Source organism: Drosophila mauritiana, chromosome X (assembly GCF_004382145.1).
Source record: "Drosophila mauritiana strain mau12 chromosome X, ASM438214v1, whole genome shotgun sequence".
NCBI lineage: Eukaryota > Metazoa > Arthropoda > Insecta > Diptera > Drosophilidae > Drosophila > Drosophila mauritiana.
The window spans coordinates 11262845-11278372 of NC_046672.1; the positions used below are offsets into that span (position 1 = coordinate 11262845).

General features: G+C 45.1%; 3 protein-coding genes and 1 long non-coding RNA gene across 11 annotated transcripts in view; 2 read left to right on the plus strand and 2 right to left on the minus strand.

Annotated features, from left to right (window-relative positions):
* Positions 1-166: 166 nt before the first annotated feature.
* On the plus strand, positions 167-1183 carry LOC117146614 (signal peptidase complex subunit 2). 2 transcript variants are annotated; one of them, XM_033312943.1, is made up of 3 exons: positions 167-350; positions 487-1091; positions 1159-1183. In XM_033312943.1, the coding sequence occupies exons 1-2, from the start codon at positions 312-314 to the stop codon at positions 1045-1047; spliced, it is 600 nt and encodes a 199-aa protein (XP_033168834.1). In that variant the 5' UTR covers positions 167-311; the 3' UTR covers positions 1048-1091; positions 1159-1183. The 2 variants fall into 2 exon arrangements, with proteins under 2 accessions (XP_033168834.1, XP_033168833.1); XM_033312942.1 differs by lacking the exon at positions 1159-1183 and having other exon boundaries at positions 487-1157.
* Positions 1184-1416: 233 nt separating this feature from the next.
* LOC117146612 lies at positions 1417-9344 on the minus strand. 3 transcript variants are annotated; one of them, XM_033312940.1, is made up of 2 exons: positions 4388-9344; positions 1417-4060 (listed from the first exon to the last, which is right to left on the minus strand). In XM_033312940.1, the coding sequence occupies exons 1-2, from the start codon at positions 9174-9176 to the stop codon at positions 1668-1670; spliced, it is 7182 nt and encodes a 2393-aa protein (XP_033168831.1). In that variant the 5' UTR covers positions 9177-9344; the 3' UTR covers positions 1417-1667. The 3 variants fall into 3 exon arrangements, with proteins under 3 accessions (XP_033168831.1, XP_033168830.1, XP_033168828.1); XM_033312939.1 differs by having other exon boundaries at positions 1417-4052; positions 4380-9344; XM_033312937.1 differs by having other exon boundaries at positions 1417-9344.
* Positions 9345-9655: 311 nt separating this feature from the next.
* LOC117147580 lies at positions 9656-10505 on the minus strand. 3 transcript variants are annotated; one of them, XR_004459849.1, is made up of 3 exons: positions 10209-10505; positions 10025-10082; positions 9656-9793 (listed from the first exon to the last, which is right to left on the minus strand). It is a non-coding gene; the product is annotated as an uncharacterized LOC117147580 (long non-coding RNA). The 3 variants fall into 3 exon arrangements; XR_004459850.1 differs by lacking the exon at positions 10025-10082 and having other exon boundaries at positions 10111-10505; XR_004459848.1 differs by having other exon boundaries at positions 10025-10505.
* A 122-nt stretch (positions 10506-10627) lies between these two features.
* LOC117148201 (death-associated protein kinase related) overlaps positions 10628-15528 on the plus strand; it is a 53026-nt gene continuing 48125 nt past the window's right edge. The window contains exons 1-2 of one of the 3 annotated variants that reach the window (XM_033315482.1): positions 10628-10871; positions 11204-11505. In XM_033315482.1, coding sequence (XP_033171373.1) covers positions 11372-11505 — 134 coding nt within the window. In that variant the 5' untranslated portion in view covers positions 10628-10871; positions 11204-11371. Of the gene's footprint in view, positions 11506-15528 lie in introns of all 3 variants that reach the window. The other 2 variants (XM_033315483.1, XM_033315481.1) reach the window with 2 other exon arrangements.

Below are 15528 nucleotides of genomic sequence, written 5' to 3' on the forward strand. Positions count from 1 at the left end.
AGTGCACGCTTTTGTGCTGATATAGTAACTTTTCGTCACGCTAATTTATGCTCAAAATGATTGAAATATTTGAATTACGCGGGAAATTTCTATGCTAGCACTTTTTAGTATTTCAGTATTTTAAGCTTGCCCTATCTGGCAGCACGGGCAGCTAGCCAGATATCGATTAGCAGCGATAACGATTGTCAATTTTGTTGTCGCGTTGTCACACAAAAACGAAGAAAACTCCTGAATAAAGAGTTTCTCTGGGCATTTCACAAACTTCTCTTGGAAATCAAGGGCAGCAAAACACAATAGAGAGCAGATAGAAGATGGGCAAGAAGGATGAAAAGTCACAGCAAGGCGAGGAGGTGAGTAAACCGGTTGCCGGCTTGGCATTTGGTCCATTAAGATGTGTTCCACGTCATTGTAGACTGTAAATATAATATGTTATATTATTAATACGTGCATAAACTAACTCGTTCCCTGTTTCATGTGCCCTGCCAGCTGGTGAAGGTCAACAAGTGGGATGGATCCGCGGTGAAGCACGCCCTCGATGATGCAGTGAAAACCTGCCTCCTTGGCGATCGTCCCCAGCTGAAGGAGCAATTCGGCCTGGTCAACACCCGTTTGGCCCTCTGCGCCCTCGCCGTTTCCGTGGCCATAATGGCCCATGCTTGGGACTTCACCCACCCCTTCCCGGAATCCCGTCCAGTGCTCCTATTCAGCGTTTTGGCCTACTTTGCCCTCCTCGGCATTCTGACCCTGCACTCCAGTTTCCGCGAGAAGGGCACCTTTGCGGTCGCCCTGCAGAAGGACAAGGAGCGGGAGCGCCTGTGGGAGGCCAGCTCCGATATGCGCAAGTACGACGACAAGTACCTGCTGACCCTCAGTGTTCGCGACACGAAAAATGGCAAGCGGCGCGAGCAGAGCAGCAACAAGTCGTGCGCCGCCTTCATCGATCAGAATGGCATCGTCCTGGACAACCTGGTGGCCAACGAGGTCAACCGTCTGTTCAACGCCTTGGCTGCCGACAAGAAGAACGCTAGCAGCCTTGCTTCTAATTAAACCAAATCCCTCACTTTTCTCTCATTAAATTGTACACTTTCGTGGTAAGCCGACTGTTTGTCGTTTGTAATAAGCGGAAAAACTATATAAAATGAATTCTTTGATTTACAGCTTATCATAAATTGTCTAAATCTGATTAGAAACTTCACCAATGATTTGTGGGCTATTTCATGCTGATTTCATGGTTTCAGCTGCAAAAATCTAAAAGTTAAGAGGGCGGGGATTTCGGTGGCGGAAGAGGAGAGGGTGCCCAAACTGGAACTGGCGGCGATGAGGAAACCCATATTGCGCTGATAAGGCCATTGATATTAATTCCATATTTAACTTGGCAGTCAAAATTGGGGGTTGTCAAAATCAAAACGTGGTGTATATACTCCAAAATTATATATATTTTTAGCTGATACATGTGACATACTAAAGATTTTGGCTACAAGAGAGTGTACGACAATCTCAAGTATATTTACAATATTTTATTTTAAATGGCACAATGTGGAGATGACCCAATCCTAGTGTACCCAGAAATGTGTCTTGTGTGTCAATGTGTCTTGTGGGTCTTGACCTTCTTTCTGCGGCTTCCTTCCTCCGGCTTCCTTCGTTAAAACATCTCATTATACATATGTTCATTTCCGTCCCCATCTTCTTGGGGCAGAACGTCTCCTCTTTTCATTTGGCATGGCCATATTCTCTTTAATGGATAAAAATTTCTTCTCTCTTTCCAATTTCTCAAGTTCTAACATCTGATGGGCCAGTTTCAATTTTATATTCTTCAGCTTTTTCAACGCCTGTTTTACCATTTTCTCCTTGGCCTTCTTTAGAGCCTTCAATTTTTCCTTAGCTATCGTTAACCTCTTCCCAATTTTCTTTTCCAGTTCAGTCTCCGGCCTCTTCTCCTGCATTTTCGCCGTGGCCATCTTCTGGTTTTGCAAGTTTTGCTTTATCTTATCTTTCTTATTTTTCTCAGGGAGCTTCTTTGATACCTTCCACCATTCTTCAATGTTCTCCTTATTCTTTTCCATTTTCTTTCTTTCCATCTCCTCTACCATGTCCAGCTCCTTCATCACTTTTCTCTCAGAGGGACCGACATCCTCGGTATGTTTACGTTTTAAGGAAGAGATCTTCCTTGGAATCATTATCTCTTTTTTGCTGGTATCAATGCTTTTAAAGCCTAGAATCATTAATCCATCTTCGTTGCTATTGACAGCAAAGTCCTGGGCACCGAATGTGCTGCCTTGATGACGCTGGCCTAGCAAATTGTCCACATCCACTTCTTCCAGCACGCTATTATTCGAATTACGGCTCATTGGATCCGGCGTGGGGCGCTCCCCAGGCTTCTTGGTGGTCACGCCGCCCCCTAGATCGGAGATGACATTCTCCAATGTGCTTGGAATGCAGGGACTGTCATCATCGCTGGTATAACAGCTGTCCCAGTCTGGAATCATCATTTCATCTTCGTTGCTATCGACAGCGAAGTCCTGGGCACCGAATGTGCTGCCTTGATGACGCTGGCCTAGCAATTTGTCCACATCCACTTCCTCCAGCACACTATTATTGGAATTACGGCTCATTGGATCCGGCGTGGGGCGCTCCCCAGGCTTCTTGGTGGTCACGCCGCCCCCTAGATCGGAGATGACATTCTCCAATGTGCTTGGAATGCAGGGACTGTCATCATCGCTGGTATAACAGCTGTCCCAGTCTGGAATCATCATTTCATCTTCGTTGCTATCGACAGCGAAGTCCTGGGCACCGAATGTGCTGCCTTGATGACGCTGGCCTAGCAAATTGTCCACATCCACTTCCTCCAGCACACTATTATTGAAATTACGGCTCATTGGATCCGGCGTGGGGCGCTCCCCAGGCTTCTTGGTGGTCCCGTCGCCCCCTCGATCGGAGATGTCAACTTCCAATATGCTTATTATGCTGAGACTGTCATCAACCATGGTATTACTGATGTCCTTGCCTGGAATCATCTTTCCATCTTCGTTGCTATTGACAGCGAAGTCCTGGGCACCGAATGTGCTGCCTTGATGACGCTGGCCTATCAAATTGTCCACATCCACTTCTTCCAGCACGCTATTATTCGAATTACGGCTCATTGGATCCGGCGTGGGGCGCTCCCCAGGCTTCTTGGTGGTCCCGTCGCCCTCTCGATCGGAGATGACAACTTCCAATATGCTTATTATGCTGAGACTGTCATCATCCATGCTATCACTGCTGTCCGAGCCTGGAATCATCTTTCCATCTTCGTTGCTATTGACAGCGAAGTCCTGGGCACCGAATGTGCTGCCTTGATGACGCTGGCCTAGCAAATTGTCCACATCCACTTCCTCCAGCACACCATTATTGGAATTACGGCTCATTGGATCCGGCGTGGGGCGCTCCCCAGGCTTCTTGGTGGTCACGTCGTCCTCTCGATCGGAGATGTCAACTTCCAATATGCTTATTATGCTGAGACTGTCATCAACCATGGTATTACTGATGTCCTTGCCTGGAATCATCTTTCCGTCTTCGTTGCTATTGACAGCGAAGTCCTGGTCACCGAATGTGCTGCCTTGATGACGCTGGCCTAGCAAATTGTCCACATCCACTTCTTCCAGCATGCTATTATTCGAATTACGGCTCATTGGATCCGGCGTGGGGCGCTCCCCAGGCTTCTTGGTGGTCAAGTCGCCCTCTCGATCGGAGATGTCAACTTCCAATATGCTTATTATGCTGAGACTGTCATCATCCATGCTATCACTGCTGTCCGAGCCTGGAATCATCTTTCCATCTTCGTTGCTATTGACAGCGAAGTCCTGGGCACCGAATGTGCTGCCTTGATGACGCTGGCCTAGCAAATTGTCCACATCCACTTCCTCCAGCACACTATTTTTGAAGTTACGGCTCATTGGATCCGGCGTGGGGCGCTCCCCAGGCTTCTTGGTGGTCCCGTCGCCCTCTCGATCGGAGATGACAACTTCCAATATGCTTATTATGCTGAGACTGTCATCAACCATGGTATTACTGATGTCCTTGCCTGGAATCATCTTTCCGTCTTCGTTGCTATTGACAGCGAAGTCCTGGTCACCGAATGTGCTGCCTTGATGACGCTGGCCTAGCAAATTGTCCACATCCACTTCCTCCAGCACACTATTATTGGAATTACGGCTCATTGGATCCGGCGTGGGGCGCTCCCCAGGCTTCTTGGTGGTCACGCCGCCCTCTCGATCGGAGATGACATTCTCCAATGTGCTTGGAATGCAGGGACTGTCATCATTGCTGGTATCACTGCTGTCCGAGCCTGGACTCATTATTTCATCTTCGAAAGATTTATAATCCTCGCTGGTATCACTGATGTCCTTGCCTGGAATCATCTTTCCGTCTTCGTTGCTATTGACAGCGAAGTCCTGGTCACCGAATGTGCTGCCTTGATGACGCTGGCCTAGCAAATTGTCCACATCCACTTCCTCCAGCACACTATTATTGGAATTACGGCTCATTGGATCCGGCGTGGGGCGCTCCCCAGGCTTCTTGGTGGTCACGCCGCCCTCTCGATCGGAGATGACATTCTCCAATGTGCTTGGAATGCAGGGACTGTCATCATCGCTGGTATCACTGCTGTCAGAGCCTGGACTCATTATTTCATCTTCGAAAGATATATAATCCTCGCTGGTATCACTGATGTCCTTGCCTGGAATCATCTTTCCGTCTTCGTTGCTATTGACAGCGAAGTCCTGGGCACCGAATGTGCTGCCTTGATGACGCTGGCCTAGCAAATTGTCCACATCCACTTCCTCCAGCACACTATTATTGGAAATACGGCTCATTGGATCCGGCGTGGGGCGCTCCTCAGCCTTCTTGGTGGTCACGCCGCCCCCTAGATCGGAGATGACATTCTCCAATGTGCTTGGAATGCAGGGACTGTCATCATCGCTGGTATAACAGCTGTCCCAGTCTGGAATCATCATTTCATCTTCGTTGCTATCGACAGCGAAGTCCTGGGCACCGAATGTGCTGCCTTGATGACGCTGGCCTAGCAAATTGTCCACATCCACTTCTTCCAGCACGCTATTATTCGAATTACGGCTCATTGGATCCGGCGTGGGGCGCTCCCCAGGCTTCTTGGTGGTCACGCCGCCCTCTCGATCGGAGATGACAACTTCCAATATGCTTGGAATGCAGGGACTGTCATCATTCTTGGTATCAATGCTGTCCGAGCCTGGAATCATCTTTCCATCTTCGTTGCTATTGACAGCGAAGTCCTGGGCACCGAATGTGCTGCCTTGATGACGCTGGCCTAGCAAATTGTCCACATCCACTTCCTCCAGCACACTATTATTGAAATTACGGCTCATTGGATCCGGCGTGGGGCGCTCCCCAGGCTTCTTGGTGGTCACGTCGCCCTCTCGATCGGAGATGACAACTTCCAATATGCTTATTATGCTGAGACTGTCATCAACCATGGTATCACTGATGTCCTTGCCTGGAATCATCTTTCCATCTTCGTTGCTATTGACAGCGAAGTCCTGGGCACCGAATGTGCTGCCTTGATGACGCTGGCCTATCAAATTGTCCACATCCACTTCTTCCAGCACGCTATTATTCGAATTACGGCTCATTGGATCCGGCGTGGGGCGCTCCCCAGGCTTCTTGGTGGTCACGCCGCCCCCTAGATCGGAGATGACATTCTCCAATGTGCTTGGAATGCAGGGACTGTCATCATCGCTGGTATAACAGCTGTCCCAGTCTGGAATCATCATTTCATCTTCGTTGCTATCGACAGCGAAGTCCTGGGCACCGAATGTGCTGCCTTGATGACGCTGGCCTAGCAAATTGTCCACATCCACTTCTTCCAGCACGCTATTATTCGAATTACGGCTCATTGGATCCGGCGTGGGGCGCTCCCCAGGCTTCTTGGTGGTCACGCCGCCCTCTCGATCGGAGATGACAACTTCCAATATGCTTGGAATGCAGGGACTGTCATCATTCTTGGTATCAATGCTGTCCGAGCCTGGAATCATCTTTCCATCTTCGTTGCTATTGACAGCGAAGTCCTGGGCACCGAATGTGCTGCCTTGATGACGCTGGCCTAGCAAATTGTCCACATCCACTTCCTCCAGCACACTATTATTGAAATTACGGCTCATTGGATCCGGCGTGGGGCGCTCCCCAGGCTTCTTGGTGGTCACGTCGCCCTCTCGATCGGAGATGACAACTTCCAATATGCTTATTATGCTGAGACTGTCATCAACCATGGTATCACTGATGTCCTTGCCTGGAATCATCTTTCCATCTTCGTTGCTATTGACAGCGAAGTCCTGGGCACCGAATGTGCTGCCTTGATGACGCTGGCCTATCAAATTGTCCACATCCACTTCTTCCAGCACGCTATTATTCGAATTACGGCTCATTGGATCCGGCGTGGGGCGCTCCCCAGGCTTCTTGGTGGTCACGCCGCCCCCTAGATCGGAGATGACATTCTCCAATGTGCTTGGAATGCAGGGACTGTCATCATCGCTGGTATAACAGCTGTCCCAGTCTGGAATCATCATTTCATCTTCGTTGCTATCGACAGCGAAGTCCTGGGCACCGAATGTGCTGCCTTGATGACGCTGGCCTAGCAAATTGTCCACATCCACTTCCTCCAGCACACCATTATTGGAATTACGGCTCATTGGATCAGGCGTGGGGCGCTCCCCAGGCTTCTTGGTGGTCACGCCGCCCTCTCGATCGGAGATGACAACTTCCAATATGCTTGGAATGCAGGGACTGTCATCATTCTTGGTATCAATGCTGTCCGAGCCTGGAATCATCTTTCCATCTTCGTTGCTATTGACAGCGAAGTCCTGGGCACCGAATGTGCTGCCTTGATGACGCTGGCCTAGCAAATTGTCCACATCCACTTCTTCCAGCACGCTATTATTCGAATTACGGCTCATTGGATCCGGCGTGGGGCGCTCCCCAGGCTTCTTGGTGGTCACGCCGCCCCCTAGATCGGAGATGACATTCTCCAATGTGCTTGGAATGCAGGGACTGTCATCATCGCTGGTATAACAGCTGTCCCAGTCTGGAATCATCATTTCATCTTCGTTGCTATCGACAGCGAAGTCCTGGGCACCGAATGTGCTGCCTTGATGACGCTGGCCTAGCAATTTGTCCACATCAACTTCCTCCAGCACACTATTATTGGAATTACGGCTCATTGGATCCGGCGTGGGGCGCTCCCCAGGCTTCTTGGTGGTCACGCCGCCCCCTAGATCGGAGATGACATTCTCCAATGTGCTTGGAATGCAGGGACTGTCATCATCGCTGGTATAACAGCTGTCCCAGTCTGGAATCATCATTTCATCTTCGTTGCTATCGACAGCGAAGTCCTGGGCACCGAATGTGCTGCCTTGATGACGCTGGCCTAGCAATTTGTCCACATCAACTTCCTCCAGCACACTATTATTGGAATTACGGCTCATTGGATCCGGCGTGGGGCGCTCCCCAGGCTTCTTGGTGGTCACGTCGTCCTCTCGATCGGAGATGTCAACTTCCAATATGCTTATTATGCTGAGACTGTCATCATCCATGCTATCACTGCTGTCCGAGCCTGGAATCATCTTTCCATCTTCGTTGCTATTGACAGCGAAGTCCTGGGCACCGAATGTGCTGCCTTGATGACGCTGGCCTAGCAAATTGTCCACATCCACTTCCTCCAGCACACCATTATTGGAATTACGGCTCATTGGATCAGGCGTGGGGCGCTCCCCAGGCTTCTTGGTGGTCACGCCGCCCTCTCGATCGGAGATGACAACTTCCAATATGCTTGGAATGCAGGGACTGTCATCATTCTTGGTATCAATGCTGTCCGAGCCTGGAATCATCTTTCCACCTTCGTTGCTATTGACAGCGAAGTCCTGGGCACCGAATGTGCTGCCTTGATGACGCTGGCCTAGCAAATTGTCCACATCCACTTCCTCCAGCACACTATTATTGGAAATACGGCTCATTGGATCCGGCGTGGGGCGCTCCGCAGGCTTCTTGGTGGTCACGTCGTCCTCTCGATCGGAGATGTCAACTTCCAATATGCTTATTATGCTGAGACTGTCATCATCCATGCTATCACTGTTGTCCGAGCCTGGAATCATCTTTCCATCTTCGTTGCTATTGACAGCGAAGTCCTGGGCACCGAATGTGCTGCCTTGATGACGCTGGCCTAGCAAATTGTCCACATCCACTTCCTCCAGCACACCATTATTGGAATTACGGCTCATTGGATCCGGCGTGGGGCGCTCCCCAGGCTTCTTGGTGGTCACGTCGTCCTCTCGATCGGAGATGTCAACTTCCAATATGCTTATTATGCTGAGACTGTCATCATCCATGCTATCACTGCTGTCCGAGCCTGGAATCATCTTTCCATCTTCGTTGCTATTGACAGCGAAGTCCTGGGCACCGAATGTGCTGCCTTGATGACGCTGGCCTAGCAAATTGTCCACATCCACTTCCTCCAGCACACCATTATTGGAATTACGGCTCATTGGATCCGGCGTGGGGCGCTCCCCAGGCTTCTTGGTGGTCACGCCGCCCTCTCGATCGGAGATGACAACTTCCAATATGCTTGGAATGCAGGGACTGTCATCATTCTTGGTATCAATGCTGTCCGAGCCTGGAATCATCTTTCCATCTTCGTTGCTATTGACAGCGAAGTCCTGGGCACCGAATGTGCTGCCTTGATGACGCTGGCCTAGCAAATTGTCCACATCCACTTCCTCCAGCACACTATTATTGGAAATACGGCTCATTGGATCCGGCGTGGGGCGCTCCTCAGGCTTCTTGGTGGTCACGCCGCCCCCTAGATCGGAGATGACATTCTCCAATGTGCTTGGAATGCAGGGACTGTCATCATCGCTGGTATAACAGCTGTCCCAGTCTGGAATCATCATTTCATCTTCGTTGCTATCGACAGCGAAGTCCTGGGCACCGAATGTGCTGCCTTGATGACGCTGGCCTAGCAAATTGTCCACATCCACTTCCTCCAGCACACTATTATTGGAATTACGGCTCATTGGATCCGGCGCGGGGCGCTTCCCATGCTTCTTGCTGGTCACGCTGCCCCCTCGATCGGAGATGACATTCTTGGCACGGTTCTTGTCGCCAAGCACTTTCATGCTGAAATTCGTGGTTATCTTCCCGATATGGCAATGGGAATGGTGACACTAATTCGGCTGACTTGGGAAGAATTACACGGGAAAATAAAAAAAAATTATCCGCTGTGACGCTGTTACCTGGTGAACGACTTTGTTGAAATGAAATGACTCCAAGGAGCGAACACCAAATGTCAACTTTCAACTGTCAAATCAAGAAACTACTCCGTTTCTACTGGTAAACCCCCCCCCCCCCACCCTCCTTCCTCACCCTCCATCAGCCATTTTTTGGGGTTTCTTGCGATCCCATTTTCTATTTTCGCAGCGGCCAAGCATTTTCCCTAGGTCAAAAGCCGGATCTGCTAAACTTGAATGGCTGCCAAGAGGAGTTTTTGGCGAGTTCGTGGCAAGAAAATCCACCACCCGACCAAAAGAAAAATAAAATCATTTTGTAAAAAACCTGAGCAGATCCGGAGACGACAACATTATTAATAGACGGATGCTAAAGGTTTTTGCACTTGGTTTATTTCTGGTGCTCCGCATTCCTGAGATGCCGTCGTGGTGACAAAAATATATGCAACACACACGAGAAATGCAAACATAACGCATATCCACTGCATATCCCATCCAATACGATTACACTGAAAGAAAATAGCAACGTTATGATTTTTAAACAAAGTAGAAATGGCGAGGTCTAAAATAGATCTATTCCTGAGGGAGGGATTAAAATGTACAATTTTATAAAAAAAAAAAGTTTTCTCTGTCACCAAGTAAACTTTTTTTTAAACTTTGGTTAGACTATATTTTAGATCTTAGTAATGATTTAGAGTGCACGAGAAATGTGCAGTGGCTTGCAAGTGGAGCACACACACCTACACACGGTGGGAAAACAGAGCGGGAAATGTTGGAGGGCGAGAAAAAGCCAGGGAACTGCAAGCAAGCATAAATATAAATATACATTTAAAATTGAGAATTCAATGAAGACGCGAGGTGCCAACTATTTGCGGCCTGTGCCACGCCAACACGCCCCGATAACAGGCGCCAGCCAAAACGCACATTGGATCCCAAAAATTATATCTTTATATTACGTTACCACCACATAACAATAATTGGTACATTGAAATCATGCTATGAATCGGCCGCTGTGTGACCATGTGCTTTCCGCAAAACTTAACATTGGAAACGTCTTACACATAGTTTTGTAAGATGAAATGGTGTTCATACAACTGTATATTAAGTTTTACATTAGTTAGTTAAAACTGAAACGAAATGGGGCAATTTAAATGTTCCTATTTCTGCCTTTTCTCAGCTAACATTAAAAACAAATCTGCACTCTTATAAACCTAATGCTGTTAACAGACTTTCGGTATTTTCTGGTATTTTTCGCAGTGCCTAGCGTTAAACGCAGGACAACAGAGTGACCAGAGGCACTGGCAAGAAATACCAGGCCTCAGCAGCAGAGTTATTTTCGTGGTGTGCGTTCACTTTACGCGAACGCGAGTAATTGAAATTTCAATCCGCCAACGAACGGTTCGTGCGCGCTGCTCCGCTGCGAGTTTCTTGTACCTCCGTGCCTCCGCAAAGCGAAACACAAAAAAAAAGAATAAAGCCTGGCCAAAATCTGCGAGCCGTTTTTTCGTATAAAACCCTTTCTGAAACGAGCAAGCGGAGGAAGAAGAAGAAGAAGAAGAGAAGCTGAGGAGTTCTTCGGAGAGAACGGTACTTAACTGGCGAAATACCGAAAATAACAAAAACAAAAACATAACCAGCAGCAGCAGCAGCAACAGCATCACACATACATACACACGCGGGCATTTTTTCGGGCCTCTCTTGGCGCGCGTGTCTGTGTGTATGTTGCAGTTGCATAGTTTTTGCTGCTTTTAATTCATTTGTGTGATTTTTTTTTTTTTGTTTCTGCTGTTTTTGTCTTGTACTGGAATCTTGTCGCCTTCTCCCTCTCTGTCGCTCTCCCGCGCGCAACGTATTCCGCTGAATTATTTTGAAGCGTGTGTTTTTATCACTAAACTACAATTTTTTTTGGTTCTGTGCAGTTGATATTTGAAATAGTTCGACCCTCAAAGAAATAACAAGTTACCACTAAAAAAATAAAAGCCAATCAAACGAAGGATTAAATACAGCCAACAATCGAAAGAAGATTCGATCTTCAAACACACTACACACACACAAACACCACAATCCCCCCCACACACACACACAAAATGTTCACCGAAAAGGGAATTTTTCCCATTGGCGACGGACTTTTGGATGTGGACGCCGATCGGCTGAAGGGACTCCTCGTCTCGTGTCCCGACATCAACGAGATCTACGAAGTGGAACAGACGCCGTTTGCCAGGTGAGTTTTTAGTTTTCAGTTTTCTGTTTTGAGTTTCGCACTATTATTCTCCTTTTCCCTTGCCAAAAATCCAACCGAAAATAAGAAGCAAAAAAACAAGTTTCTCGCATCTCCACACTGCAAAAAAAAATCAGCTAGAAAGGAAAGCATATAGATATTTAACTCTTTTGGGGAATTCTGGTCAGAACCTAACAACAATCCAATTTTAATGAAAATTCAAAACTAGGAATTTTTCTTACTTGTTTTAGGTACTTGAACACCATTAATCTATACATATGTGTTTTTGTTGATCGCCTTATTTGTTTTTCTAAGCTCGATCTTTTTCTTTTCGTGTCATATTATTTTCAAAAGTAATCCAAGATAAATATGCATGTCTCTATGCATAGTTATGCCAAAAATAACCATATTGAAAATGATCTTCTAATTGCGATCTCAATTGAAGGTAACTGCTACAAAATCACACCAAAAATCAGTGAATTTATCATCGTTTAATAGATTTGTTTTCCTTTTTTCGCGAAAGCAGCTGTCAAATACAATAAAAAATAAAAGCGGAATCCCAAAAACCACCGAAACAAAGCTAAAAATGTTAAAGAAAGTCAGTCAGTGGCGAGCCTGTTTTATTTTTCTGAAAAACTTCTGCGTCTCAAAACTTGTTTTATTTACTTTTTTCTTCTTTCTTGCGACTCGCCTGTGTGTGTGAGCTTCTACTCAACACACACACACTGACATGTGAACGGGAGACAAAAAGAGAGTTTTGTGTGGATAACGGCACAGTGGTTTTGTTATGAAAATCGAAAGATTCGTAAACAAATACGTATATATATTCATTACGAATTGGTTTTGGAAATAGCTCTGTACCCGAAATTCATGAATTGGGATTTAAAAAATTTGAACTTTTAAAAAAGAATTTGCTTGTTACGTATTTTAGTTTTTCATTAAATTGGTACACAATATGGTCAGTTTCGCGATTGTCCTTATGCACTTGGTGTGTATCAAGAGATTCAGTTTATTTACTTACCTGATTTCGTTTCAAGGGTTCTGCCCTCCAGTTAATTATGTGGAATTTTAGATTTGTGCAACGACCACTGTGCACCTCGTTCTGCTTCTTCCTCTTCTTCAGTTTCTTTGCCTGCTTCCCTCTTCCGCATCTACCTCCCTCTCCATTCATCTTCCTCATTCTGCTCCCTGCATTTTCTCCCTTTTTTCTCACTTCTCCAAAGAGCAGCTGTTACCGTTTGCTGGCGAACTGACCCTCATGCACCGTCGTCTCTTTCTACGTCCCTCTCTAGGCCCTCTCCCTCTCACACCATATGGTTGGGACAGCCCTATCTCTTTCTGCCAAGCATTGCTCTCCTTGTCTCGAATGCCCTTTGACTATCTTTATTTTCAGCTAGATTTGCATTTTGTACCCTTTTTCATTATATATATGTTTGTTTGTATTTTTTTCGCATTGTGCCGTGTTTTTTTGCCTCATTAGTTTTGCATTTCATCGTTTCTTCAAAGTTCTTCAGACTCCGCCACCCACAACACCCACACCCCCTTTTCACCACACGAAGGTCGCTTGCTTTCGAGCGTTTTGTGGTTTCGTGATGCCCGGTGCCCAATCTATCATCATATTCCCCCCATTCTTTGATAAGCATTGTGTTATCAGCCAAAAAAAAAATTACAAAAAAAAAAAGAAGAAAACGAAACGAAAATTAATAATAAAACGTAAATCTCAATCGACGTGTTGGAGTTTCGAAAGCAGTCAGGCGTATGAAATACAATTTTTCTGTCACATCGATCGATGGTGGTTCTCAAATCGTAATTCTTATCAGTGAGCCGTTTGTCCGAGGTGTTTGTTGTAAAAACAAAAGCGCAGTGTAAACCATCGTATATGTATGTGATGTGGGAAATATTTGACAAAAGTGGCTTCGAAAATACATACATTTTTAGAGGCGTACATATCGCATTAATGTGAAATGCGATCGCAACAATTAACTGTAATTTTCTAATTTAGTTGTTTGCCAAAATTTAATGGATTCAAATTTGTTATAATAAATTCAACTTTCTCGTAAAATGTTATGCTTTGCTATTTGTTGTTTTGCTGATCACTTTGAAGTCTTCAAATTTCTCTATTTTATAACCGATTTGATTTTGCTAATGTGCTTTTATAATAATGTTTTATTTATTTAATACCATTTGGCTTGTATCTTTACACTCACAATTGCGTTGTTTTCTCGATTCAAGTTTTAAGTTCTTTGGCCCGTAATTTATATTCATTTTATTTGGGTACATTCATATATTAAAATGCAACTCCCTTGGAATTCCGTTTGCCAAAATTGCCTTATTTAGCAGAAGTAAATGTTCTGTTTCAGACGGGTTTTATTTTTCCTTGGCAATGGTGCTCTTTTTTCACCTTTTCTTTTGTTGGCCATTTCGTTTTGGTTTCTCATGATTCTCTGGTTCCGTCGTATTCGCTCAATACCAACTTGTTGCTGCTGCGTTTGCTTTCGTTTCACGTTTTGTCTTCACTTTGTTAAATTCATTTTTATGTACTTTATACCTTATACTTAATATTTCTTTTTGTTTTTTTTTTTGGTCGTTTGCGGCTTTATCAACGCATTATTTTTAAACGTTTCGCCGAAGAAATGCGTTCTTTAGGCTACAAAAAAAGGCTTTAGTTTTTTATCAGTCGCAAAGAGATAAGGAAAACGAGGTGAGGAAGGTGATTTAATGGAGGGGAACTCTTTTTTTTATCGCTCGTTTGCAGTGCCATAAATATCATTAAAATCTTCCGCAGAATTGGGATTTGGCTAAAAGTGTTGCAACTGTAGAGAGAACGGTACAAGTTAAGCTCTTACTTTTGTTGTGACAGATTTACTATTCAATTTAATATAATATAATATAATTAAGCACAGAAAGTGTGTTACATACAAATTGAAATGATGTTGCTAATCGCGCAACAAATGCAATTTATTTAAATTAACCCACCTATGTCACAATGTTTAACCCTAATGACCGACCAGTGGAATATAAGAAAACTGCCAAAATGGAAACATTTGACAATTGCAAGCCGTCAATCAATGCGAATGGCAAATAATGGTGGATTGTGGAGGGGGGTTTGGTGTATCGCGGGGGGATTCCTGATTTCTGCAAGCCGGAATGCCAAAAAATGTTGGCCAATTGGGCGACGCACATACACAATGTTTCTTATAACTTTTTGAGCTGTGCATAATTCGACTTGGATGGATGGGATGATGATATATGGAAAAATAAAAATAAAAAACCAACTTTATGCTGCTGCTGCTGGCTTATGGCCCAATTTATATGGTAAAAAAAAAGAAAAAAATTGAAGAAAAAGAAATACAAATTGACAGCGAGACAAATGAAGTTGTGGACACCGGAGTTTCAGATTTGCTAGCTGCTTTTTCAGTTGTCTTTGGCCGTGTTTGCCTGTTTGGCCATTTGGTTGTTGGACTGTTGTGGCTGCCACAAGACTTCACAAAGCCCACTTGACTTCAGCATTGGCACATTGTCCAGTTTTTGTTCGTAGCCCGGAGTTTTTGGCCTTTCAATTGGAAATTAGGACGCACATTTTGTGGGCAGTCGAACGCTTGCATAATGGAAATTTTATTCAATTTTTTGTGCAAACTTATAATGTGTGTACATATGAACATATATAATATATATGTATATGGTTTTTGGCAGAGAATGCGAATCAATAATAAATAACAATAATTACAATTCAATTGAAGCTCGCACACGAGGAAAGTCACACCTTTGGGAGGCCTTTATTTATTTATTTATTTGGATTGAGCTTGGGATAGGTGTATATTTGTCCATTTATTATTCACATGTCTGAAAATTGTATGCATGTATATTTGCCTAGGCGACGAATATTAAATATTGTGTTCCCTAAGCAAATTCTTTAATGTCTCTATTTACCTGAACTCCATACTTTTTGGTAACTCTCTTGACAAATATTATATAAAAGATATAATATAGTATAATGCATAAAATTTCACCGAGTGTCAAATGTTG